Source organism: Lagopus muta, chromosome 2, assembly GCF_023343835.1.
Source record: "Lagopus muta isolate bLagMut1 chromosome 2, bLagMut1 primary, whole genome shotgun sequence".
NCBI lineage: Eukaryota > Metazoa > Chordata > Aves > Galliformes > Phasianidae > Lagopus > Lagopus muta.
The window spans coordinates 43777049-43804493 of record NC_064434.1 but is presented as its reverse complement, the minus strand read 5'-3'; the positions used below and the strand labels follow the sequence as shown (position 1 = coordinate 43804493).

At 41.1% G+C, this 27445-nt stretch overlaps 1 protein-coding gene across 4 annotated transcripts in view; it reads right to left on the bottom strand.

The window, feature by feature from the left end:
• The window catches only part of LOC125689888 (uncharacterized), a 91016-nt gene that overhangs the window by 25099 nt on the left and 38472 nt on the right, over positions 1 to 27445 (bottom strand). For all 4 annotated transcript variants that reach the window (XM_048937620.1, XM_048937621.1, XM_048937622.1 and 1 more), the window contains 14 exons: positions 26552 to 26707; positions 25358 to 25448; positions 23990 to 24127; positions 21143 to 21297; positions 20504 to 20615; positions 18357 to 18406; positions 16983 to 17156; positions 11885 to 12002; positions 10465 to 10627; positions 7807 to 7945; positions 3078 to 3231; positions 1837 to 1932; positions 1260 to 1415; positions 28 to 260 (listed from right to left, as the gene is read on the bottom strand). In XM_048937620.1, the coding sequence (XP_048793577.1) occupies positions 28 to 260; positions 1260 to 1415; positions 1837 to 1932; positions 3078 to 3231; positions 7807 to 7945; positions 10465 to 10627; positions 11885 to 12002; positions 16983 to 17156; positions 18357 to 18406; positions 20504 to 20615; positions 21143 to 21297; positions 23990 to 24127; positions 25358 to 25448; positions 26552 to 26707 (1935 nt within the window). The remainder of the gene's footprint in view (positions 1 to 27; positions 261 to 1259; positions 1416 to 1836; positions 1933 to 3077; positions 3232 to 7806; positions 7946 to 10464; positions 10628 to 11884; positions 12003 to 16982; positions 17157 to 18356; positions 18407 to 20503; positions 20616 to 21142; positions 21298 to 23989; positions 24128 to 25357; positions 25449 to 26551; positions 26708 to 27445) is intronic.

Sequence of the window (27445 nt, the reverse complement as noted above, 5' to 3'; positions counted from 1 at the left end):
AATACTCCTGCATCCATGCTAACTTACCCATATCGCTCACAGAACTCTTTGTAGAGAGGAACTGTATTGATATCCTCAGTCCTCAGCTTGAGCCGGCCCCATTCTGCCTTTAATATTTCCAGTTGTTTCCATAGCACCAGAAAAGACCTTAGCAAGTTACATGATGTAACTGGATCATGATGCCTCAGCAGAAGTTTGCACATCTTTTTGCTGCTCTGCAACCAGTTAGCACTTGCGTGAGTCATCTCTTCTGAGTTCTGCTGAAAGTTACAGGGAAATCTTTTGCCTCAGAAAGCTATGGTATGTTTTTCATGTGCCTTTCTTTGCTTAAAAGCATCTCATGCAATGTAAAGTGGAATGAGATATGTGACAAACTCTTCCATATACAGAACTTACAGCTAGTCTGCACATCAGTGTCCTTCAGAGCACAGCAGAGGAAAGACAGTTTTGATTGCAATGAGTACTCCCATACAACAGAAATGGGAATAAAGGTGCACAGAAGTTAAATCCTTTGTTTACTGCTGTTTTCTTCAAGTGAATATCTTCAACAGCAACACTGCGTTATCTCTAACTAAAAGTATGACTACAGAAATCAAATTCTTAGCTCAGATCTTTCAGGAAGTAAACCTTGAAATATTATACTATATATATACTATATATTATATATTATACTATATATTATATATTATACTATATATATATATTTAGTATATATAAATATATACTAAATTTGTCCTCTTCACATGTTTTATCACAAAACCGATCAATATATCTGCTTTCCATCACAAAGCAGTTTGAATCTCTCCCCACCCACTGAAAAAAAAACCTTTGTTCCAGTTCTGGCAAGTGCCCCCAGCTGCCATCCCTCATGTACATGTCCACAATACATGACAAGCTCTTCTTTTTTAGACAGTGGCCAGGCTGCTCCTGTCTGCTTGGCAGTAAGTAGTTCTTTCTAAAGAAGGAGTTGGATCTTTTGTGGGCTGTGGGGAGAAGTCATGGCTTTCTCCAGAATTCTGATGATAGCACCAGGTACTCAAAGGGAGACTGTCACCAGCACTTCTCTCATGAACACTCAGGGTTTGTAAGAGAGAACGCTGTTCTTTCGGCCTCTTACCAGGTGGCCAGGACTAGGTAAAGTTATTACAGCATACTTCAGTTCTGAGTCTCTTAAGTTCACAGGGATTTGCTTGTGAAACCTAGAGGGAGGCCTAGACAGAAGGTGCATGATGCCATACAAACTGAATTGCCAGAGGTACCTGCTTACTGTTAGCTAACGAGGCTTGACAATCAGCATGATCATCCACAGCAGAGTCATCGTGGTTCTGCAGGACATCCTCCATTAGAAACTGCATGGCAGCTAGCTCCCCATGAGCAACACTCCGGTCTGCATCATTCAGGTTGCACAGGCATAACTGGAGAGGAAGAGAGAGGCTGTAAAGGTTTATTGCTCAGAGCCCAACAGTAGCAAATCTGAGCTACTGTGATCATGTGTCGTTTTTCTGTGTTATGAGCCCAAATGAAGTTAAAGCTTTTAGCACCGTGGTCCTAAAACACATATACATAAAAATTATTTGATTCTTTAGTTCTAGCATAGCAGGAACATGACAATAAGAGGTTCTCTGTCAACATAAAACGCTCTGCTCTGCTTGAAGTAAGATCAAATAAAGTAAATGGTAGAACAGGCTTTTGAATAGAAAAGGGAGATATGTTTTTTGGTTCACTTTTACTCTTAAGAAATGAAGATGGGAAATGAGACAGTATTTGTGTTTTCCTCTTGCATTGTAGATTGATTTTGGCTTTGTGTCTTTGGACATAAGCACAAGGATGCTGTACCTGCATGTTGTAATTTAAATTAATTGTGTTGTTGACAGTGACTGGAAACAATCCTTCATCCATTAGGAATGTCCTCCAAGGAAAAAGCATGAGTGTCTAAAAGATAAGAGAAGACTGTTCATAAAAAAGAACAACATGTAACTACTTATGAGAATCCCATATAATATGTTCAGGAAAAGGCAAACAGAGGCCAATCTGCTTGGCAGGTGATACACTGCTTTCATTTTGAAAGTAGACTGTGTATTAGAAAAGAAAGAGGCATTTAATATTTCTCCTTGGGAAGGAAGCAGTAAGAGTCATTCTAGAGTGTTCTACTTCTGTCTTCACAGATAGCTCCTAGTTCCCTACATTGTGTCTGTCAATCACTTACTGTTGCTCATATTGCAGAGGCATCAGGACAAGGCTTCCCAAGGAACCTACATCTAATTCATCAGTGATGTTGAGATTTTGCATGCAAGTACAAATGTTGTTTCTCCATTATGCTTTGTTATGTGTCACTGTCACCTAAATCAAGGTGAGAGTGGCAGAAGATTGTATTCCTGTAACTTGCTGTTCAGGAGAGACATTTTTAAAGGTAAAACAGTATTATCAAATAATGGAAAATTAGCAGGATGGGATGAAGATGAGGAAACATGAAGTTAGCATGATAACCCCAAACTGCCTGTTACCTTGGAACATGCTTATATCACCAGCAAGACTCACTTTTACTTCCCTTAGCATTACACCAGCCTTTTTGTCAGTGTCATTCAAGGTGCTCCTTTAGCTCCTAAATAGCTGATCTGGCATTGTGTAATTCTGCACAGTGCTATAGCTAAGAAAGCAGCAGACTTAACTACTTTACCTACAACCACGACAGACATATTGGGCAATGAAAACTGCTTCAGGTGATGAGAAAATTCAGAAAGATTATTAGCCAACACAGAATGCTAGAAATATCAGCAGAGTATAGATAGGCAAAACATTCCAACATAGAGCATAGAGAATAATTGCATTTTGGTGACACCAGTTTGATTATATTCCAACTTAATTTTTTATTATTCACTTTTGTAGAGTGTTTTCTAGAATCACAAATGACAAATCAAGTTAGTAAACCTTGATCATGGAAATGTTTTTAATTAGCTGTTAAGTTCTTTGGATCGGGGTTGGGAAGAGTGAGCACCCCAGCAAGAACTGCAGAGTACTTTGATCTCCAGGGAGCTCAGCACAGAGGAAGAGTGTCTTTGCATGTATGTTTTACTCACTCTGCAGCTCTGAACATCCAGCAGCTGTGGGAGCCTCAGCTGTGCAGCAAACACACTTGGAATCACAGAGTTACTCAGTGGAGGCAGTGCATGGTATATCCTGTCTGTAATACTCTGGTAGGCTGAAACATTCCCAGAGGACAAAAACGTCTCCCTGTGAAAGAATCAAATTTTTTGTGTTTTAAAGAGCTGAGATTGTTTAAAAAATTCTCAAAAAGTTCCTCAACAGAATCCCTTACCTTCTCCTCATTATAACCTGACATAATAGTGAGGGACAGCAATCACTGCAGATGTTCCAATTAAAACAAACAGATACAACCCTTAGTGATGTAGATGCATGTGTGAAAGCGCATCTGACTGGGGGCATTTACAGAAAAACATACGGTTACAGTCAGGTAGCTAAAAGATGCAAGAGCTCTATTACCTATTCCTGATACTGGGAAAATTTCCTCTACAAAGTGGGACAGTCACTAATACTTTTCAAAAGTGCGTGCAAAGCTTTGGATTCTGAATTACAGGTTACCCAGGGTCCAGAGCTGAGTTTAGCAATGACGCTCCCTGCTGATTTCCCATGAGACCCGGTCTCACACAGCAAGTGCTGGGCCACACAGACACAGAACAGCCTGGCTAAGCAGCAGAAGCTGCCAAACCAGCAGTGCTGTTATACCACATGTATATATTGCTTCTGGGAGCAACTCATAATGTTTGTACTGCATTGTGCTGTGCAATTGCACGCATAAAGCTGTTTTTTACTACATTTTATGCATCATGTAAATATGTCCTTCAACCAAGCTTAGCCATAACTGCCATTTCATCACAGCCCCTCTGTCATACTCAGTTCTCCTGTATTTCATTCACATGCCTTTAAAACATAGAGCCCATGATAAATTGGTTCTTGCAATAGGAGAAGCAATCGGTTCCAACTCCTGTAGCTGCACATGCTCCTTTGAGTAGCAACTCTAAGGAAAAGATCTGCTCTTGTATTTTTTTCACACTCACAAGCGCTCTTAAAAATACCATGCAGTTCTTATCAGCTGGAGACTTACAAAGGAGTCACAAGGACAAATAACAGCTTCTGGAATTAAACTTAGTAAAGATGTTCATACGAGATTAAGTGTGATGTATTGCCACACTGTATGCCCTGGTGTGAAGAAAATGGAAACTAATTGCACATTATGAACAACCTGCTGTAGGGAATATGCTTCAGCAACAGGCTGGACAAGATGATCTCCAGAGGTCCCTTCCAACCCCCATGATCTTGTGTAATAAAGATGAAGAATAGGACAGACTGCATTTCTTTATACTTCCTTTTAAAGCACGGTTCCTCATGTGAGGAAAAGTTTTCCCTTACCAATTGTCCTTACAGTATTTTAATCAGGAAAAAATAGAAACAAAAGCACAAAAGTGTTTTATCTCTGTGTGAGTGTCCAGAAAAATCCTTAGTCTGTAAATACATACAGCTACTGGGCAATTTCACTGGATAGCACGAGTGAGGTCACATTGGGTCAGAGCAACAGTCCCTCCAGCCCAGAATCCTGTCTCCCAAAGTGAGTTCACGAGAAGGATGCAAAAATCAAAACAAGCATATGCTGCATTTCCCACAGATATTCTTTAAAAAATTGTAGCTCACACATTTCCTCAGCCAGAGGTAACTTCTGAATGTTTAATAGCCATTGGTAGATTTCTCCACAAGCCTCTGCAGTCTCACCCTGAGTCCTATGAACTTTTACCATTGTGTCCTGTAGCAAGAAATCCCACAGTCTAATTACAAGCCATCTGCAAGAGCTTTGCTCAGAAACAGCTATCTGTTGTTCACCTTCGATGCATCTTACGCTAAAGAAGACCATGAAGCAATCTTTGTTCCTCATATGCATTCGACTCATGGTTTTACAGAGCTCCGCCTCAGCTGTCCTACTTATTCCATGCAGTTCTGAATCTTTGATCATCTATGTGGCCTTCCTAAGTTCTCTGTCCTTCGTGTCCTCTGTTACAGGGCACCAGAAGTGCACAGCCTCATCAACATTTATTTATTCAGCGATTTAGTGTTCTTATTTTCACTCTCCATATATTTCCTAAATTGAATTGATTTCTTTCTTTTTTTCTTTCTTTTTTTTGGTTTTTTTTTTTGTTGTTGTTGTTGCTATTGCGCTGAAATTCTGACAGAACTATCTATCACAACTCTGAGATTTCATCACGGTGTGGTAATAATCAAGTCAGAGACTGTCATTTCACATTTTGGGAATGCGTTTTTTCCCCCAGGTGCATCATTTTATGCTTAATGACACACAGCGTTCCATCTATTTTATTTTTGCAGTCACTTAGTTTTGTAAGGTCCTTCTCCAGTCAGCCCTTGCCCTGGGCATCCTGGATATCTCCGTGTTATGCGCACACAGTATCACCTCAGCCTCAGTCTTGATTTTATGTCATTCTTGCCTGCACAACATAGTGTTCATATTTTTTTAACCATAGAATCTTTTGAGTTGGAAGGGACTCTTTTAGGACATCTAGTCCAACTCCCCTGCAATGAACAGGAACATCTACAGATAATTAAGGTTGCTCAGTGCCCTGTCCAGCCTGACTGTGAATGTCTCCAGGGATGGAACATCCTCCACCTCCCTCAGCAACTTGTTCCAGTGCCTCACCACTCTTACTGTAAAAAAAGCTTATTCCATATGTCCAAATTAAATATCTTCTCTTTTAGTTTGAAACCATTTCTCCTTGTTACATAACCACAGACCCTGCTCAAGAGTCTGCCCTCTTCTTTCTTATAGCTCCTCTCTAGATATTGAAAGGCCACTATCATGTCTCCCCAGAGCCTACTCTTCTCCAGGTTGAACAGCCTCAGCTCTCTCAGTCTGTCCTAGTAGGAATGGTGTTCCATCCCTTGGATCATTTGTGTGGCCTCCTCTGGATGTGCTCCAGCAGGTCTATGTTTCTCCTATACTGAGAACTCCACATCTGAACACAGTACTCCAGGTATGGTCTCTCCTGAGCAGAGGAGAGGGGCAGGATCACCTTCCTCAACCTGCTGGCCATGCTTCTTTTGATGCAGCCCAGGATACGGTTGGCTTTCTGGGCTATGAGGATACATGGCTGGTTCATGTCCAGCTTGCCATATACCAGTATCCCCAAAGCCCATCCACAGCTACATCCACAAGTCTATGGGACCTGGTGAGATGCACTCCACAGTCCTGATGGAACTGGCTAATGTAGTTGCCAAGCCATTCTCAGTGATATCTGAAAATTTGTGGCAATCAGGTGAAGTCCCTGGTGACTGGAAAAAAGGCAACATCACATCAATTTTTAAGAAGGATAAAAAGAATGATCCCAGGAACTACTGACCTGCCAGTCTCACCTCTGTGTCAGGAAAGATCATGAAGCAGATCCTCCTGGAAGCTATGCTAAGGCACATGGAAGGCAGGGAAGTAACAGTGGAGAACCAGCATGGCTTCACTAAATGCAAATCCTGCTTGGCTAACCTAGTGGTTTTCTATGCAGATGTAACTCATCAATGGACAAGGGAAGAGCCACTGATGTCATCTGTCTAGACTTCAGAAAGTCCTTTGACATGGTATTCCACAACATCTTTCTTTCCAAACTGGAAAGATATGGATTTGATGGGTGGACCATTCAATGGATGAAGAACTGGCTGCAGGATCAAGTCCAGAGAATAGTGGACAGTGGTCAATGTCTGGATGGACATCAGTGATGAGTGGTGTCAGGAGTCAGTTCTGACATTAACAGTGAGGTTGAGTCCACCATCAGCAAGTTTGCTGATGACACCAAGCTATGGGGGGTGGTTGACAAGCCTGAGAGATGGGATGCCATTCAGAGTGACCTAGACAGGCTTGAGTAGTTGTGTGTTTGAAACAAGAGTTATTATTTATCTTAATGTCTCCAGAAACATTGTTCCTGAAAATGTCCTGAATCATTTTTCATCTAGCCCATCACAGTTCACAGTCACTTTTATTTTCTTCTTTGGAATGATACTTCCGTTTCTTTAAGGATACTTCTCTCTTGCTTTAATGATCTGTTTAATCTTGCTGCTTAGCAATGTCAGCATCCTCCTACTCTTTCTTAAGTCTTTCTTTACATGTGGTGCACATTTCTTGAGTACCTCCAGTATGTCTCCAGAGTCTCCATGCCATCTGTAAGGATTTAACTCCTCCAGCTTATACTTTATTTCTTCATCAAGTTGTTTGGGTTTTTTTGTTTGTTTGTTTTTGTTGTTTCCCTTTTTGAAGCTGATCTCAGCTATGATGATATTTATTTGGCTTTCACTATTCTTTCAAAGATGCTTCTTGCAAACATGCTCTTAGAGAACAGTTCTTGAGCTGTAGCAACTTGAACTAGGTCATGCATGTTATCCAGAACCAAGTCCAGGAGTTGTTTCCCTTATGGTGGACTCCCTCACCTGGCTGTAGATGCCGACACCCCTAATTTAGTAAACTATGAATCACAACATAAAGGTGCTGTAATGATCAGATAGTAGGACAGCTATACTTGGACATGGTGTATCGAGATCCCTCAGTGAAGCGTTTAAGGATTCTCACTAATTTTGGTGAATGCCAGGAATTACATTTCTACCCATACTCAGAGTGGATTTCAGGGACAAAATTTATATTAATCTTTCCTACTTTATTTTTTTCTTCCCTGTAAACAACAAAAAAAATCTCTCTAAAAAAAAGAAAAAGTGCCGTATCCATTTTCAGCAAGCTGTAATCCCTACCTTAGTCGATGCCTGATTGCTGCATCAAACTGTAGAAACATTACATCTCTGTGAGCAGCTAGCAGCTGGGCTACTTCGCTGGGATCCTGAGGATTCTTGAGGCTGTCAATCATTCTTTGTATCTCTTGCAGTTCAGTCCCTGCAGTCCAAGAGCAGTAGATTTATCAGATAAGGTGTCAGGAAAGGCACATGAAAACACCACAGTCCTGTAAATGCTTTTTCCACCCAGATATTTTGCATCCCATTATTTCCTGCTTTTTTTTTTTCCTGCAGACAGAAGATGAATGGACTTACATCCTCCCTAGCTCTATAAAAACAGGCTTTAAAATAGAGATTATGGTGGGTGGAGAAATATGAAGATGTACTAAGGCCATGGAGGAAAAGGCATAAAAATTAAAAGTTACAATTATCTCAAACAGTTCTTTTATTATCTTTGCCAATTAAAAAGTCAATTATTAAATGCCAACAAGGCCAGTGGTACATTTCATCCTATCATATCAAGACTAAATTTATCAACAGGAGCAGAATCAGATCCTAAGATGGCATTTTACATACTCAAAAGACCCAAATTAGTTGTTACTGGATAAGGAATGTCAGGGGAGCTTTTCCAACTACTCTCAATAAAATGGTTTTGTAGTTCAATCCTGCAAGCTGATGAATATTTTTCTGCTGAGATGCTGAAGTTTTGGGTTCTCTTTAAGCTTAACAAACTTCCCAAAGGAGTGGGCCTCCCTATGTTCCCACTGGAGCACCCATTCTCACTTGCTGTACACAAAATGTGAGCACGGTGCTGGACTGCCTCCCAAAGCACATCCAGCACAAAAATGATTTAACATCCAAGCACCTGCTACAGAAACCCAACGTTCTTTCTGTCAGGATACAGAAGCTGCCATCAATTAAGTAAGTTAAATGTTCTGATCTGGGAGAGAGGGAGAATATTCCTGAACAACAGCAACAAAAAAGATATTTTGTCCAGGAGCAACATAGTTAAATTCTATCCACAAAAATCCAATAGAAGAAGCAGCATAGTTCTGAGGACTCCATCACTGCATGTATTTTCTGTTTTAAAAGCAAGGTACACATTAAATACGTCTGAAATTCAAGTACCTTGCATATAATATTCCTCCTACATTTGATTACGTGCTTTCTCATTGCTCACTGCGCTCAGCCTTCTGTATTGTTTGAAAGCTCGTTAAACATGCTAATTTACATGAGCTTTATCACCCATACACAAATGAAGTTACTAATACTCACTTAATGGTGCAGTGAACACACACTACAGAACAGGCAGTGCTTTTTGTTGAAAATAAGCCCACTTCAAAATCACTCACAAGCATGGTATTAAAATAAAAGCTATATAACAAGTGTTTATGATTCACTGAGTCCTTTCTTCCCTTCCCTAAAGAAATTTCAGGATGCATTCAGAGCTGATAATAAAAATCTTGCTCACAAAAAAAAAAGAAGGAAAAAAAAAAAAAAAGAGTGGAGGCAGTAAAAGACAAAGTAGAGCATTTACATATGTTTCTCAATTCTTGTATAATTTTGTATCTTTACCAAATCGCCATGATTAATTTTTCATCTTCAAGAGGATGCCAGGACAGAAGAGAAGCTGTGTAGGTGTAGGTTTTACCCCTGAGTTGTGTCTGAGCAATGGCAAATCCGCAGACATATGAATGTAAGCATTCCTAGTGGTATAGCAGCAGCCCAGCCCTGCATCTCTCTCTCACACACACACACACACACACATACACACACACAGAGCAAGAACTGTACATAACATGTATGTTGTGAAATTCCCACTCACTGCACTGCAGGAATAATCCAGGGGCTGAAAACAACAAATGCCACAACAAAGAGCACTTCAACTCCTGGGCCAGCATTCTGTCCTGTAACTTCAGTTGCCTATTTATCAGACATCAAGTTTAGCTGCACTCCTGCAACATTAAGTAGAGGAATACAGGCAGCTACAAGGAGGGCTTTATCCCGTTCACTGTAAACACATCTTAGCTTGGGATGAGCAACTGCTCTAAAGGTGTGTGCAGAGAAGGTGTCCTGTGATAGCAGAGGCACCCAGTGAGTAGTCAGACATCACAGCTACATACCCAGCCAGTAACGTGAAGCTAGGCACATCCCACTCCTGCACTACCCTTAAACATGAACTATTATGAGGTGATCTGGTACTGTTTCCGCACAAAATGATGTTTGTGCAGGATGACATGCACCACATCTGTTTTAGCCTTTGGAAAGAGAATCAAGTGACAGATTTACTAATGGAACAAAAGCCAGCTTTTTTTTTAATCTGCTGGTTAAGACAAAATCCCCACAAGCTGACCAGATGGCTTAACAGAAAATTGCAAGAGGAGGAAGAGCAATTTTTGGACTATATTTTCTGTTCCCTTCTGGAGCAGAAGTCACAAACCTGGTAGGTATGCTGCTTTTCTGTAAGATTGCGACAGATCTGTGCACGGACTTTAAAAATGACACTCCTTCATCAGAAAAATGGAGCGGGAAGGGGAAAAAACAGAATGGAATTTTGTCTTAAGCCTTCTGTTAACATCAATCTCACACTTCCTTTGTTCCTTTCTCATCCGCAGCACTTCACCCTCATTCTGCAGATTTGGAGAAATCTACCTTGAACAAGCAGTACCTGCTACTTACCAATCCTTCCAATCCCTCCCCAGTCTGGAGTCAGAGGCTCTGGGTTTAAGGCACAAAAAGAGCTTGGTGAATTTCCTAACTGAGCAAAAGCCAGGAGATAGGCAACGACATCATGAAATGCACCAACAATTTGCAGGCTTAGGCGGAGAGCTTTGAGAGCAGCCTGCAACCAAGACACACATGCAAAGAAAAAACCATTCAGACGATTGGCCTTCAAAAAATACATTAAAGTAGGAAATATTTTTGAGCAAGTGTGATTTTGCTGTCAGCTGTATCACTTGGACTGCAGTCCTAGCGATGGATACACCCAGATCCAGATAACAGGATCTTTGCTGAAGAATTAATTTTTACATCCCATCTACTTTCCACTAGTGAGGAAGGAATGGGAGCACTAATGGATGCTGCTACTCAGACACATTTGTCCCCTGGCCACAACAGCTGTCACAAAGTGAGACTTCTCAGGATGGTCCCCAAGACAGAGGTTTGTGACTGCAGCCCTAATTCAAGCTGGATGATCTGCATGGCCTCTCAGTCCCAAAGATCAGAGTCAAGTGCAGGGTTTAATTTAGGCTCAGGGTAGTGCTCACATCTGTCAGTGTACCATCTGGTGTCACAGCCTCTGGTTTAGAAACTGCTACCCCGGTGCCTCACAATAGTCTTTTTCACTGTTTATTTCTCTCCAAACAGCTTCCTTTTGCTGGAGGCAGAAAAGATAGCATGAGGAAAATGCATACTGTTTCCTTCCCCTCACTAGAGTCTTCCCTGCAGCACGGCCATGGTAAGCCCAGGGACCTCCTTCTCCCTGTCCTGTTTCCTCAGACTGAGAGAAGGAGGTAGAGAAAAGTAAAAGCACATAAAGGTCATGATCTGTCACTTCTATATATGAGGAGACAAATATTAGAATAGCTCAGCTGGAAGGCACCCACAAAGATCATTCTGTCCAACTGCCTGACCACTCCAGGACTAACAAAAGTTACAAATTAAATGTCTCTTGAGCACAGACAGGCACAGGGTATCACCCATCTCTCTAGGCAGTCTGTTCCAATGTTTGACCACTTTCATGGTAAAGAAATGTTTCCTAATGCTTAGTCTGGTCCTCTTCTGGCACACCTTTGTACCCTTCCCATCCTGCCATTGGTACCAGGAAGCAGAGCTCAGCACCTCCCTCTGCTTCCCCTCCTCAGAGAGCTGCAGATAGGAGTGAGGTTCCCTCTAAACCAAAAGGACAAAAGGTCTCTCCTTCCTGGCAGGCATTCCTCATTAGCTCTCTTCATCACTGGCACATCCTAGCTGAACCCAGATCAAAAACACTGACATATTTCTCCACCTCCAATGGCAAGAAGTACTGTAATGCATGTGTAAAGATGTGAATGGTCTATCAACTAGAACAAAATCTCTTTTACCATTAGCAAATACTGACCTTCTCTGAAAGCATCTTGAACATAATCAGCACTTCAGTAGGGTGAGGGATGAACCACAAATTAAGGAAGGTGCATCCATCTGGGGACAGCAAACAGTGTGGTCGAGGATGGAAGAATCTGAGTGATTGCAAGAAGGAAGAGATGCTTAGCATTTTGAAACTCCATTTCTCCTTGACACTTCCCAGAAACATGTATTTTTTAAGTTTGATGAAGCTGTTACTTGGACATAGGATTTGCCTCTAAGTTTTGGAGCAGGTGTGTTTTACATTATTTAACTTTGATGTGTAAAATACAAGCTAAAGGTTGGACCTAAAAAAACTGCTGAATTCAACAGAAATTTTCTTTGGTTTTACAACCAAGTTATAAAACACCTCAGTTGAGAAATTCTACAGCAGCGCTTTCGAGTTAAGCTCAGCCACCTACTCCAGTGGCCCTTGTGTATCAAAACAGTACTGACTACTGAAAATTGACAAGAAAAGATCAGGCATGCAGAGATGCACCACAATATGCTCTGGAAGGGACATCATCTCAGATGGGAGCCCAATGACAGCTCCTCCAAAGACCTAGCTACTCCATCCAAGGCACCAAGAAGCCCCAGTCCTCATAAATCCCAGGAGATGTGAGCTGCATTCAGCACCTGTGGGAAGCAGACACAGGTTCGGAAGAATTGTCCCCTTGCTCTTCAATGCAAGAGGCAAAGAAGCAGAGTGCAGTTGTTTTACCTTATTTCCCCAACTTTGTCGTCTTCAAAATTAAAAAACATTGATTTATCAGAGCCAGGCCCCTTCCCACCATGACAAAGAAAATTAGTCTCCAAAGAGTGACCAACACATCTAATTTATAAAGCTGGGATGTGAGCTGCTCCGTGTAGGGCACTCAGAGCCTCTTACCCAGGAACGCGCTTCAGCTCTGCAGAATGGGAGACAGATAAGGCAAAGCAGCAGGCGTACAGATAGATACTAGATAATTGTATTAAAAAAATAATGTGCAGTTACTAGTAGGCAGCCAGTCTTTTTTTTTCCCAGAAGATATTCAAATACATTTATTGTAGGAATAATGTACTCCCCTGTTATAATATACAAGGTGTCATTTCTTGTACATGAGGTACAATGTGCAGTCAGTACATTCTAAAATAAGACATAAATTCAGCCTGGAAATTAAGCTCAGCTTGTTCTGAAGTGAGTTTTACAGGGTTTTAAATCTTGATATATGTATTTTTTTCTTTTGTCTGCGAAAAGCAAAGCTGAATGCCCAAAAAAATAGACCTTTGGTTTAGATGGGATGGAGGAACAAAAGGTTAAATACCCTGTGTTGTAAGCAGGGAAATTATATTTGGGCAGAGTTTGTTTGACCAGCTGCCTCTCACTAATTTTTGCAGAACAATGGTAAGCACAAACTGCACCGAAGGACACTGCAAGTGACGCTTTTCAGAGTGAGAGCAGCACTCACACTGTATAGCTTTGTTTCCTCCTCCTGACATCACAGCCTGTGAACAACACCAGAAGAGAGAGCAAACACGGATGCAGAAGCACACACGCTGCCCAGATGCGTTCTGTCTTTACAGAGTTGAGGGGACAAGGGCTAGAGTGTCATAATTGCCATGCTGCTCCAGCACACTGTGCTAATTACACACGTGGCTAATTTGCAGCCATGGCTGCAATGGAGCCCAGTGGTGTGTGGCCCTGGTACCTTGTTTCTCCAGGAGGAAAATAAGGACATCTCATAGCATCAATGTGAACATGGGTGCTGCCAACCCCAGCACCACTAGACTAGATATTAAGAAGAAATTCTTTACTGTGAGGGTGGTGAGATACTGGAACAGGTTGCCAGTGAGGCTGTGGATGCCTCCTCCCTTGAAGCATTTAAGGCCAGGTTGGATGGGGCTGTGAGCAACCTGGTATAGAGGGAGGTGTCCCTGCCTGTAGCAGGGGGATTGGAACCAGATGATCTTAAGGGTCCCTTCCAACCCAAACCATCTCTCAGGAGAACACAACATAATCCTAGCTAAAGCTTAAAAACCAAACCCAAGATATGCTATATTTGGTCACACAGATCCTATAGCATCTAAAAGTGTACGGCTAAGAACAGTGACCTAGTTGTTCGAGTTTTTTAATGCCAATCTGGGAACAAAGAAACAGGCTGGGGGAAGGGAAGGACAGGATGGTACTGCCGCACGAAAACCACAGCAGCACATTTTCCTCTTTCTTCCTGCTTCTCACTGTTACCTCTAGGACAGCACCTGCTGAAGGACTCTTTCATTACCTTCTGTATGATACGACCTGCACTGCACCTGAGTGCTCCTGCCCTTTTCTCAATTCTGCTCACACAGGGTTTCCTGGTGAGGGTGGGCACAGGGCAGGTGCCCACAGCCCCCCATTCATCCCACTGCATCTGGGCTCTGCAGCGAGAGATGGCAGAATCGGCAGGACAAGGGGCTCCATCTGGCCAAATGCAGGTGCTTATCATATGAGCACCTCCCTTTACCGTATGAGTTGCTGGAGAGAGCCAGAGGCATTGCTAGGACACAATTCATATGGATCTTAAACAGGTCAGGTGCATGACTCATCCTTTTAAACCACCTGTAGACACTCTGGGGAGCCTTATCAAAAACAGGCATCTTAAGTTAGATAGGCTCTTCTGGAACATTTCTGTTGATATTAATGAACTTCAGGCTCTTGAAAATGTATAGATATGCAAATAGATTTTCATTATAAATATTTCTATTCTCATTTCTTCTGCATCTTTTCCAGAATCTGTCCTTCCCTTTGCTCTTTATTCCATTATTCTTTTTTTCCCACCGTTCTTCTTCTTCCCCCCATCAGTCTGCCTCCACCACTGCACTGAACAACCATCCTGCAGACCACATCCACATTTCTCCCACCCATCTGCTGCTCCTTCCCACTGGGAGGGATGGAGAGCACACGACCTGCTCCAAGTGGCCAGCAGCCACAAATGCAGGCAGCGCTGAGGATTGCTTAGAAGATAAGAAAGCAATTGAATTAACATCCTACTACAACGTTCTAAATGCAGGCAAGATGGAAGCTAAATTTCTGCTTTCATTATAACTAATTGACAGTTGCTGTCTACACAATGCTTCTTAGCTCTTGCTAAACAGCAACAGAAACTGAAACATTAACCAGTAGTAACTGATAAGGCAAGGATGAAAAAAGTACAGAAGGGTTGAGAAGGCAGGATCCACTTTTAATTAAAGCCTCTCCTACTGCTCCCTGCAGCTAAGATGACTTTCTAGCACAAATGCCCATTTCTGAGCTTCCCAGGAGGGGAGTGAGACTGAGCCAGGGGCGTGTTGCAGCCATATCCACACCAGCTGCTTTCCAAGCACTTCCATTTTAACTGCCTCCAGTAGGTAGGGGTTTCCATTTCACTTGTGTTACAAGTTAAAATACTGGTATTGCACTTTTTGAAGAACTGTAGAAGTGTAATCCTGTAAAGTATTCCAGTGCATTGAACCATTTACTTGCTGATGAAAAGTTACAGGACCAAGAAACACAAGCCACTCTCTGATAAGAGTACATGATGTTGGATATCCCACCAGAGGCAGTGTTCCTCCATTCCTTCTCTGTTGCAGGACAGATACATCTGAGATGCACCATAGCCTTCTTTGCTAGATGTCCCAGGTGTAGCAGGTAGCACAAAGACAGTAGGAGTTGTAGGTATTCTTAGACATTAAAGGTAAAGGCTGTAGATCTACATGTTCTGCAGCCAAACTCAGCTTCTCTCAGCTGAGAGAACTCAGCTCTCAGCAAATAAGTCATGTTTGATTTAGCCCTTGCTAATAAACTAGGTTAGAGAACAAAACAGCTGCTGTGACAAGGAACCTCTCTTGGTTCCAGCTCCCAAATGAGTTCCAAGAAGTGCAACCATGAACTGTCACCCCGAACTGTGTGAATGCACGGGGTGTGAGGGGTAGCCTGAGCTTGGAACATAGTAAAATAGTTTGCTTCTAGGATTACTGTAATGTCTTGGTACCATGTTCAGAGAAAGCTCCTTCTAAAACTAATTGTCTTTTATATGGCCTATGTACAACTTTCTGTGATTGTATGCAAAATACTGTTGAGCTGAAATGCTTTTGAGGACATCTGAGGTGGGAGTACAAAATGCAGTGACTTAGACAATATGTAATGAAAGTAGGAAAATAATAGAAACAAAAGACCCACATCTCAAGATTGTGGTGGGGCTACTCTCCAGCAACTAGAAACCCGAGCTACCTAAGGCTGGTATATATCCAAAAACCTACAAATGAGATGGAGTTAAACAACAGAGAGATGTCAACAATCCTGTGGTGATTACAGGGTTGAACCATACTTTATGACTTGTTTGGCTTGTAACCACATTCCCAAGCTTTGTTATCAGAACTAAAGCTCTTGATTGAACATTAACAAATATTCTTTTCTGTGCTTGCAACTGAGCCTCTCAATTGCTGGGGAGAAGATGAATAAGAGCAAAACCAGTGTACTGGGTGACTACTTTCACATCCCAAATCATCTGCTGGCTGGTGCTAACTTGGTCATCTCAGAGGCTGACATACAGTCAGCAAAAGGGCTTGCTTAAGTTTTGAGGAAGGAGATCCTTGTAACATGGCCAAACAAACGTCTCTTTTGAAAGCAGCAGATGATTTAGGGTCACACCCTTGTCTCCAGTGCACTCTTCCTCTCCTTAACTTCTGACAAGTCACATGCCTGTTACTGACTTACTAACAGTTTTCAGTTCAGTCTTAAATAAAGAAAAAATTAAAGGACAGGACAATAACTTCAATACGTATACTTAATCACTGAAGCAGAGGATTTCCATCCTGAAAATGCAGTCCTCTACTTGTTTCCTATAAAATACAGTTTTGGGACTAGAGGCAAGAACATCTCTGAGGTTTTCCTCCTTTGTATGCCAGCTTTTGCAGGAGACTGACTGTGCACATTCTCTGTACATCTAAACTGCTTGCAGTCTGGCAGAACACACTGCTCAGAGCACCCTTAGGCTATCACTCCCCATACAAACATGTAGTCATTCACATTTGCTAAGTAATATGCACTGATTGAGGGCCACGGCCCCCAGAAACACATTTTCAAAGATGACACAAACCTGGGATCAGCTGCAAAGTTTTCCTTTAACTCTTGCTCTCTTTTTCCTTGAGAGAGTCCAATTATAAAGTACTTGTCTCTGACAACAGGGAAATCATCTAAGAGGCTTCTTAGGCTATTGTAGAACGCAATGAGCTGACCTCGCAGGGCGTGCTGGGACACACGCTGATTCATCCTAAAAAGGTGTAACATATGATTAAAATACACAGTATTGTGCAGGGCATCACCTTCCCAAATAAGTACTGTCTTTGTTGAACCTAACACCTTTCTGTAAGGACATCCCTTACAACTTCTCTGCTAAAAATTACAGCCTATGTTTCTTCCATAGTAAGAAAACTAGAGGGATAAAAATCAGTTTCTTCCATAGTGAGACAAGTAAAGGGATAAAAATCACTAAAGTGGCATTTAGGACCCAAATAAAATTTTGGCTTCTCATCAGACTAATGTCTTTACAATGCTCTAGAAGCATCCACAAATTAATACGTCAACTGCTTTGTGGTAGCTATTGCTTACATAACAATAAGGAAGCTGAAGCAGGAAGGAGAAAAGCAATCTGATGAGTTAATTGCAGAACTGCAATTAGACGTTGTGACTCTGAGTCAGATTTCACAATCACTCAGGCAGCACTGAAAGTCCAGCCCTGGCTGAACACTACCTCCAGACTGACCTGATCAGCCTTACTTACATCTTGGATAGGCTGTACCAGGGTTGGAGGTAGCCTGCCCAGTTTGGTCCACGCTTGTGAAACCAAAGGGTGAGCTGCAGAATTTCCCTTTCCCATATTGTACAATTTTACAGTGCAATAGACATGTCTTACAAATCCAAGAGTCTACCTTATTTGCCAAACATACTGAAACAGCTGCCCTACTTGCAGCTTGTTCCAGGGCTCCTTGGAAAAACTCTATCTGAAACTCTACTTTCTTCCAAGTTGTTTTACAAAGTAGATGAAAATCACAGGACAGTACATCAACACTATTCCATTCTCTTATCCACTGCGGATAATTTTCATTAATTTTGACAATATTTCATGGCCTTTCTGCACTTGACTCACTCCTAGTAAACAGCCCCTTCCCTTCATAAAGAAAGTAAGTGGCATATTTCCTCCTCATCCAGCAACTCATCTTGTATTGCCTGTAACATTATCTCTAAATCACTCTAAGTGTTTTAATTTTCCTTATTTTGCAGAATGGCCTACAGGTCTATTCATAATATTCTGAAAAGAAAGTTCATACGTTCATATTATCCACATGAAACAGAAAGCCCCAGCACAAGAGTTATGTTTAAAACATGATGTGTTTGCATGGATATGTCTATACCAGATATAAATTGATTATATGCTAGACATACAGTAATTTTCTATATCAGATATACTTACTTAAGACAATATTCAGCAATAATGTCTCTTTTCAGTTGCAGAATTTCATCCTATAATGAGACAATATTTTCAAGTAGGACTTAGATGTGCTGGAAATCTAACAAAGCTCAAACTACTTGTTACATTATAACATATTATATAATGATATATATAATGATATATATGATACAGATATCTCAGCATTATAATTCCAAAACTGCAAGGAGGATAAATGTTGAGAAATATTTCAACCAGAATGACAGATAAAGCCAACATTTAAGGCAGTCTTGTAAATAAATCCAGAATTATTTTATTCACGTCTGGTTTACCTAATTTTGTTCAAAATTTGTGTAACATTTCCCAGAAGAGTTTGCAGCTAGCAGTTATTTCCTCATACACACATCTTGCCTACCGAGTTGGCAAGGAGGTTATGACAACATTGAACTAAATAAATTCTGTTGACATTCAAAGGTCTGTGCAGAGAGTTTGCTTTTTACTAACTATTAAGTTCTTAATGACCACATCTAATCTAATGTACTCAGCAAAAGATACAGAATCACAAGCAGCTTAATTCAGGATCCATGTATTCACCTTTATCTAGGCACTGGATAAAGAGTGCGAAAGGCCATATCTCTGGCTGTCATGGTATTTATACAATTTTCTATGACTCTCAATTTCTTCTAAAATAGAATGATTATTTTTAAAAAGCTGCTAGAAATAGTTATGGTAGTAAGCCTTCCTCATGCAGTGGCTGTCTCTAGTTAGAACCATTGTTGGGTGATTTGTGCATAAAAGCCAAGAACAGTTCTGTACCCAGTATTACTATAGTCACAGAATCACAGAATCATAGAATCACAGAATGGCCAGGGTTGGAAGGGACCTCAATGATCATGAAGCTCCAACCCCCCTGCCACATGCAGGGCCACCAACCTCCCCATTTAACACCAGACCAGGCTGCCCAGGGCCCCATCCAGTCAGGCCTTGAACACCTCCAGGGATGGAGCGTTCACAACCTCTCTGGGCAGCCTGTTCCAGCACCTCACCACTCTCTGGGTAAAGAATTTCCCCCTGATGTCCGACCTAAATCTCCCCCCCTTCAACTTAAAACCATTTCCCCTCATCCTGCAGTTACCAACCCTTTCAAAGAGTTGATTCCCCTCCCCTCTGTAGGCTTCCTTTAGGTATTGAAATGCTGCAATAGTCAGAATTTGCTTCCTTATTATAGTCAGAGTTTACCTCTTACTTAGTTTGGAAATAGTCTGTGAGCAAACCCTGCTAGTGACCACAGCCTTTAGTTAGCCATGTGACTGCAGACTGCTGTTGCTTTTCATGTACATGTCTGTCACAAGCCCCACAGCCATACCCACGGGAGAGCATGAGGGAACAGCATAGCAGAAGAAGGTTCTCTTGAGTACCTTCCACCTTCCCTAAGTTGAGACCAGCCTACTGCTGAGGTAAAAATAAAGCATTTCTTAAATATACAAAATTTTTTCTCAGAAAGAGTGGTGAAGCAGTGGCACAGGCTGCCCAGGGTGGTGGTGAAGTCCTCATAGCTGAACGTGTTCAAGAAACATGTTTATGTGGCACTCAGGGACACAGTTAGTGGGCACGATTGAGATGTGCTGGTGGAGGTTTTTTCCAACCTTAAGAATTCTATGATTCTGTGAAAATTTGCTTTTTCCACCTCTACAATACAACTGCTGGGCTTTCTCCTCCACTTCCATGCAGCACATCTCAAAGCCACTCTCCATGGGCCTTCAAGTCACTCACTACTGATGCTGTGAGGCTGCAGCCCTGAGCCTGACACGCACACCCTAACCATGTCCCAGCTTTGTAGCCTCCTCCTCCTCATCTACCATCACAAACTGTTCACCAGCGCTCAGATAGCCCACATGTACTTGGTCACTTGCAAGGTAGTTGCTGACCCCCAAAGCTGCTTCACAGAGAAACTGAAGACTTACAGAAGCTTTTCCTAGACTACACAGGCAGCTGCATTATGAGGCAGGTGATCACAATGGGGTGCTCTATGCTCAGAGGGGTGCCTTAACAGAATATCTTCCTCATTAAAGCTCAGAGTAAGTATAGTGCAATCTCAAAGGTAATGCTTTGCCTTTGCACCAGGAATCAGCAGTCTCTCTCAAAAAGGCTAAGCCTCTTGAGGTACTTACAGGGTTTTGCATTCTGCTGCCCAGCGTTTCTTTCTTATGGATGAAAGTGTTCAGCATCATATCTCGGGGCCCTTGTTTCTCCAGCTGAATGGAAACAAAAGCTTCTGGAGGCCTGACAAGGGAAAAAGAGCATAAGACCTCAGAAGAATCCCCTCTCAAAAGGTTCCTAAGTGCCACTTGAACTGCTCAAATGACTTAGCTAGATCAAACACAATTTCTCCAACATTATGCATTTTACTAGCTCGTTATACATAACAGAAATAAATGCACTAGATTTTCTGGAGCAGCTACCAGAGACAAGATGAACCCTGGGGTGAGTAGGTGGGCACATGAACATGAAGACCAGGCTCTGCTCTACAGGAGAAGTGGCACAATATTAATAACAGGTTATCTCTACAGGATCTGATGTCTGATGCCTGAGTCCCATTGATAGGGTACAGTTAAAGGATCATAATGCTCAGACTGGTCCACACCAAGAAGTGGGGTGCCTAGGACTGTGTCCTTGTGATTGAAAGCACATCATTACATTTTATTACTGCCAAGGACCAGTGAAATGTAAAGCAGGATGTGCTCTGGATTCGCACATACACCAGACCAACCCCTATCAGTGGTAGGGCTTGGCCAGTCTGTAACAAATACCTGTGAAAGGCTCGGTGCAAATATGAAAAACGCCCAGGAGAAAATGATGTGGCTGGCGTGGCTGCTGGCAGAAGCTGATCCTCTGCTTGGCTCCCAGATACAGAATTTCTTCCACTTGCTGAACTGCTCTGACTTGTTAGACTTACATTTCCTTCCTAAAATATCAAGAATATAAATGTTGTGCTAGCTCTCATAAAGAATGGCAGGTCTTCAAGGTAGATTTGCAATGCTGCATACTCTAATTTACTCTAACTTTATGGTATAATAACTCACTGGGATCACTGAAAGTCACAGAAGAGAAACATTTCTCATGGAACACAGGCATAATGAAGCTGTAGAGGCACACAGTCAGAGGCAGTACTCTATTTATAAATCAGACAACATTCTTGACACCCAATCAGCTACAAATAAAATATGAATACTCCTAAATATTTGCTTTTTCAAATATGTACAAATAGTTCCATACCCATGCTGCTTGTAGGGGAAGTGATTTTGCTTCCCCTTGAGTATTCCCAATAGATCCTGTTATGAAGGAAACTAAGAAAATTCTGCATATTTATGAGAAAAAAAACAAAACGACAATTCTAATATTCAAGAAGGAACAAGTGGTACTTTTCTAAGTGTCTGATTTCAAAATTGGCACAGCATGGTCCAGATTTCTCTGGTTTTCCCTATTTGTTGCAAAGAAGCTAAAAATGCACACTTCCCCTGCAAGTCAAGAAAAACTACTGTCTTTTGAGTAGAGAGAAACCAGAAGGAAAAAAAACACAAAAAAGCCACATGTTGAGAGTGAGTTTATTGAGTCCCTTCTCCTAACTACTACCCTAACTCACAGTAATGCCAGTCTGCAGATGGGTCTGATGAAGAACACCTTGGCTCTGTTCTAGTAGAAAACTGACTTCTTACCCAAAGAATGATTCTTCCCGCTTCACTGTGCAGAGGGAATATCCAACGTGCCTTAGAAATAAATGGACAGACATGTGCAGTGTCATTTCTGACAAAAGAATCGAGGATTGATTTGGGAAGGAAACCAAGGTTAGAGCTGCTCAGTTCCACAGAACATTTCAGTGCCACAAGATCTGGTCAGAAATTAACCAGAAAATCTCACACTTGAGAGGGAATGGAAACCAGGGACCAACAAGACCATGGGCTCTTCAGTCCAACGAGCTGGTCCAAAAAAGCCCTGCGAGGCTGCACAGCCAGCTACGCCAGGGATGTATTCTGGGTGCTGCCCAGATTTCCACAAGATCAGTCTGTTGTGTAAAGCATTCCTGCTCAGCAACATGGAGACAGCTTTGCCAGCATCATACTGAGCAGTTTTCTGGGCAGCCATCAAGACTTCAGCTTGTTTGGGATGATGGATCTCTGCTGCATAACGAGGAATCACTGTCCTCCTTTGTGTTAGCACAGGATACAAACTATGTAGCCATGAAGCAACTTTGTTTCAAGAAGCTTAAAATCTCTGGGGTGAGTTTTAGCCTTAGGAGCACTTTCACTTGTAAGGAAAGAAAATATAATGAAACTATACACTATGCATTTCTCTAGGAATGGCAGTTCATGCTCAGGAGCTTGCAAGTAACAATAGCATAATACATCTTTTCCTTTTCTCTGCTCACACTGCTCTGAATGACCCAAAATGAGACAAGTGGGAGCCAAGATAAAGTATATTTGTCCTTTTTAAACTAACTAAGAAACTAGTCACATGGGAAATGTTTTAGCTTGGTTGCCTTAGCCTATTCAGCATATCTCTAACAACTTTTGAACCCTCTGCCTAATTTTAAATACATTTGATAGAAGAAGTCTGAATGGTGTAAAGTTCCTTCCAGTTTTGCATAACCAACATCCAGTTAGAGAGGAACCATCCTTCCCCTGGAAAAGGCAAGGAGAGTTTGATTGTTTGCCATCTTACTAGGCCTGCTCAGCTCCCACTGGGTTTCTGGCAGTCAGCATGTATCTGTATACATGCTGATACAAACTTGCCGAAAACAAAGCACTTCTTGCCCAGCTATACAGCAAACGCAGGCACTACTTATATAAAGAATAGGGCTGAGGATACTGCTAGGTGACAAGTGACCATACGGATGCAAGACAAGACAGGACTAAGGGAGTGTGTCCTAAGGAGCATGGAAAGGGATGTCAATGTAAGCACAGAAAAGGCAAGAGAAGACTAAAGAATCTCTGTTTGCCTTAGAAGTTCATACAAGTTCAAACTACATACAAATTTGCTTAGCTCGTCACTGTAATAGCTGTAATATCTCTGAAAGAGAAATACCTACATAAAAAAATGCACCACAGAGCTGTACATCAATGCATCATGTGTGAAGCAAGGGCAGCACCTGAGCTTCACATAAGAAACATAAAATGATGCCTAATATAAGATGAGGAAGATTAATGGCTGGTGACCCAGCAGATTTCTTTTAAACCAACATTATAGCATCAGGCTGGCATAAATATTTCCCATTTGAAAAAGTGCTGACCATATTTCTATTTTCAGAAAACAGGAAAAATGCAAACAGCAGGAGATAATGGTATCACCATCCCAGAAAAGTACATATTTCAAGGTCAAATTGCAATTGCTAGCCTTTCTGCATATTACAAGTTATGAGATTTAATCAATGCATTTTGAATTCAATTCATCTCCAATCTCTTTCAGACCTACCTTGAGGTATATTTTTAGCTATGCTTCATCACTTACCCAACTAATAGACTTTAAATAAAGTCACTGATGTGATACCATTTATTTTTATGTCATATGCTAATAGACAATCACAGCAGTTCCTTCAGTCATCGGTGATGCTGTTCTCAGTGTCGCACAGGATCACCATGCAATTGATTATAATCACTAACCTTTATGTCCAAGGAATGGGTAAACTGGACCAGGTAACAAAAGGATGCTTGCTGAACAGCTGCCAAAAGAGCATTTTTCTGAATGATCTGGCAGGCAAGGATAAGTTGCATGTTCTTTATTCCAGATGGACACAAGAGCTAAGGAGAGTGAAAACAAAAAATATTTTCATTTTATGCATGAAGTATTTATTAGGCATTGCCTCTACAGTTTTGAAGGAAAGTTGCTTTACAGACATCACTTTGTTTTGGATTACTTCAGCTTAATTTAGTAAAATGAAGGGGAGAAAGGGAGAACATTCTATTACATTTGTATATGTAGTTATCACTGAAACATGACCAAATGCAGAGACTCAGAAAACAGTTAAATCACTTGTATTTAGTAGGCTATATTCTCAGATCTCCTCTGCAAATCATGATGTTACCAGAGCATGCAGTAAATGCAGACAGGCTGGCAAAGGAGTAGATAGTAAATAAAACAGACCTGATTCTCACACAGAATGGCAGGGTTGGAAGGGACCTCAAGGATCATGAAGCTCCAACCCCCCTGCCACATGCAGGGCCACCAACCTCCCCATTTAATGCTAGGCCAGGCTGCCCAGGGCCCCGTCCAATCTGGCCTTGAACACCTCCAGAGACCGGGCATCCACAACCTCTCTGGGCAGCCTGTTCCAGCACCTCACCACTCTCCCTGTAAAGAACTTAATTTTCCTTGGTAAATTTGTAATTACATGCTGTAGAATACAGGTAATGAGTGAGTTAATGGAAAGAAAATTTTGAGGAGAGTTTTAAAGAATCGTTGAATTTTTATAGAATCATTACAGTTGAAATACATCTGGTCCAACTGCCAATCACTGCCACCATGCCCACTAACCATGCCCCTCAGTACCGCATTTAGATGTTTCTTCAAAACCTACAGGGATGGCGATTCCATCGCCTCCCTGGGCAGAAAAAGAAAGCTCCATGGCGTGGCACCGTGCAATACTGGTTTTACACATTCATACAGTAGAGGAAAGGATTAAGTATACAAGATGGTATTGAAGACTAAAGTCATTTTCTTCCTTTAGAGAACTCTCTACATCTAGTCTATGTCTACCGTGTGTGCGCATAGCCACACACATCCATCCTGCTTTCTTTAATAAATTTCCTCAGACAAAACTTTGTTGACTTAATGAATTTAACCTCAGCAAGGATTTCTATATTAAGCCACACTAACATCACTTTATAAAACAGTATTTTCATTCAAAAACCAAGTGTAGAGAATTTTATCTAGCATCTAGCAAATACATGACTTGAGGCCATTATCTACCCAGTAAATAAATGACAACATAACACATATTTGTTGCTTATTCTGCAAATTAATCCATTCACCTGCATAACACCATGTCTTGTCCTGAAACTAAATTTTCCAACGTGAGTGTCGATCTCTTGAATGCTTAATGGTAAGCTACTTGGAATATATCTGCAATAGAAGATTTTTTATAAACACAAAGTATGACACAGAAAGAAGCCAAATTGAAATGAAGCCAAAGTGAAATGAAAATAGTGATTAGTTCAGAAATACTTTCCGTTTATTTACCCTTTACATTTAGATTACATAAGGAAATCTGTTACTCTAGTTCCTAAATAGGTGATCTTGGAATGTTGCTTTACTTTTTGGAAGTAGTTTTGTAAGAAAAAGACTATAACCCATGATGTTTTGTGGTTTACGATGATTCTTCAGCTTCTCCTAGATAATCCTGGTCTAAACCATTGAAAAATCTGCTTGTTTATTGTGCTGGTATCTTGTTGGTCTTCCATTGTTTCCTAACTCTTTTTTGTGCTGTCCTATCTCCTGTACTCTGATGTCCACCGCTGCCCACAGTGCAATTCACAGCTGAAATTTCATTCCAGGTTGCTTGCAATTGCTAAACTAACTTGAAATCTGCAGAAACAGATTTCTGCAGCAAGTAAGCATGTACACAAGTGAATGGGAAGCAAGTAATAGCACACGACTGCAAGTGGTACACACAAAGGTAAAAAGAGAGCCCTTGTACTTATGTTAGGAAATGACAGGAATATCCTTCCTAAATTTAGTAAGAAAATTCACAGGCTGTTGCCTTTCTTCATCTTAAAACTTGGTCTAAAACACACACACAGATAAACAAAGTGTGTATGTGTAATTACAAACATGTGTATATTGTGTATGTACATGTATTTGCTATACACAAATACACATATATGTAAATACAAACATACATATGAACTCTTCAAAGAGTAAAGATGGCTTGTTGTGCATCCTCTGCTTTGAAGAGAACGCATTTTATTTCCAAAATTGCCACAGTTGCATGCAAATTCAGTGCCACCTTGCTTTCACTGCTCAATGGCTTCAAATTAGAAATATTTGATCTCAAACTCTACAGAAAAAGAAAAGAAATCATGTAGCATTTTACATTTCTTACCTGAATAATTTTGTATGTTTTATGCATGGAAGTTTTTATATTTTAGCCTAATCTATTTGAAGACTTGATCACATCCAATCTAGAAAAGACTATGTTCTCTGAAACACAAAGAAGTTCAGTCTACCTGTCAACACAGCTGTCATCTTCCAGGAGAGAGGTAATAAATGTTGGTGGCAGATGGTCTGCTTTCTCCTTGTGAAGAGCAGATTCAAATTGCACTGGCCTCAGATACAAATGGAACTCCCCAAAACCTGCTTCCATTGCAAAAGCCTTATATAAGCTAGAAAGGGAAAAAACAAAAAAAAAAAAACAAAACAAAAACAAGCAACAAAACCACACAAAAACATGGATGCATTTCAAAAACAAATTTTCTCTCTGTTTAAGTAATGCTCGCTTAGAAATCTACATCCAGAAGGTTCATTTCAAGAAGAAATCTGCATCCAACTTTAAACATTTATTGTCATCTCAAGTGTTATGGCAAATGAGCATTCCACCCTGAGAGCTGATTTTTGTTTAGTATTGACAGTTCAATCAGCATAGATTGAACTACAGAGTTATATATATGAACTTGGAGTTACAAAACAAAGGACAGTAAGTCAAGAGTTTATGACATTACATAGAAAAATCAAGGAAAAGGTGCTAAATGTTCTATTTAGAAGGGATTGACAGAGGGGAAGACAGCTTTAGGCTAGGAACTAGAAGGAAGGCAGATTGCAAAAGAAGTTTCATAGCCAAGCAGAACTCAGACATGTTATTACTATGAAAATAGTAATTTTATAACTTAAGAGAGCTTTATTCTCAGTGTGACACAATCCCAGCAGTATCTCTGCAGTACAACAAAAGACCAGGACAGTCGACCAGCAGTAAACACACCGTCTAGATGCAACCAGTAGTTCAGGAGGCCTCTAAAGCCCCAGGTGCCTGAAGTTGGACACAGTCTATACTCCCTCCCTAGGGATCTATCAGTCTCTTCCTTCAAATGCAAAACCACAAAAACACAGAAAATCTGATCTGTGAT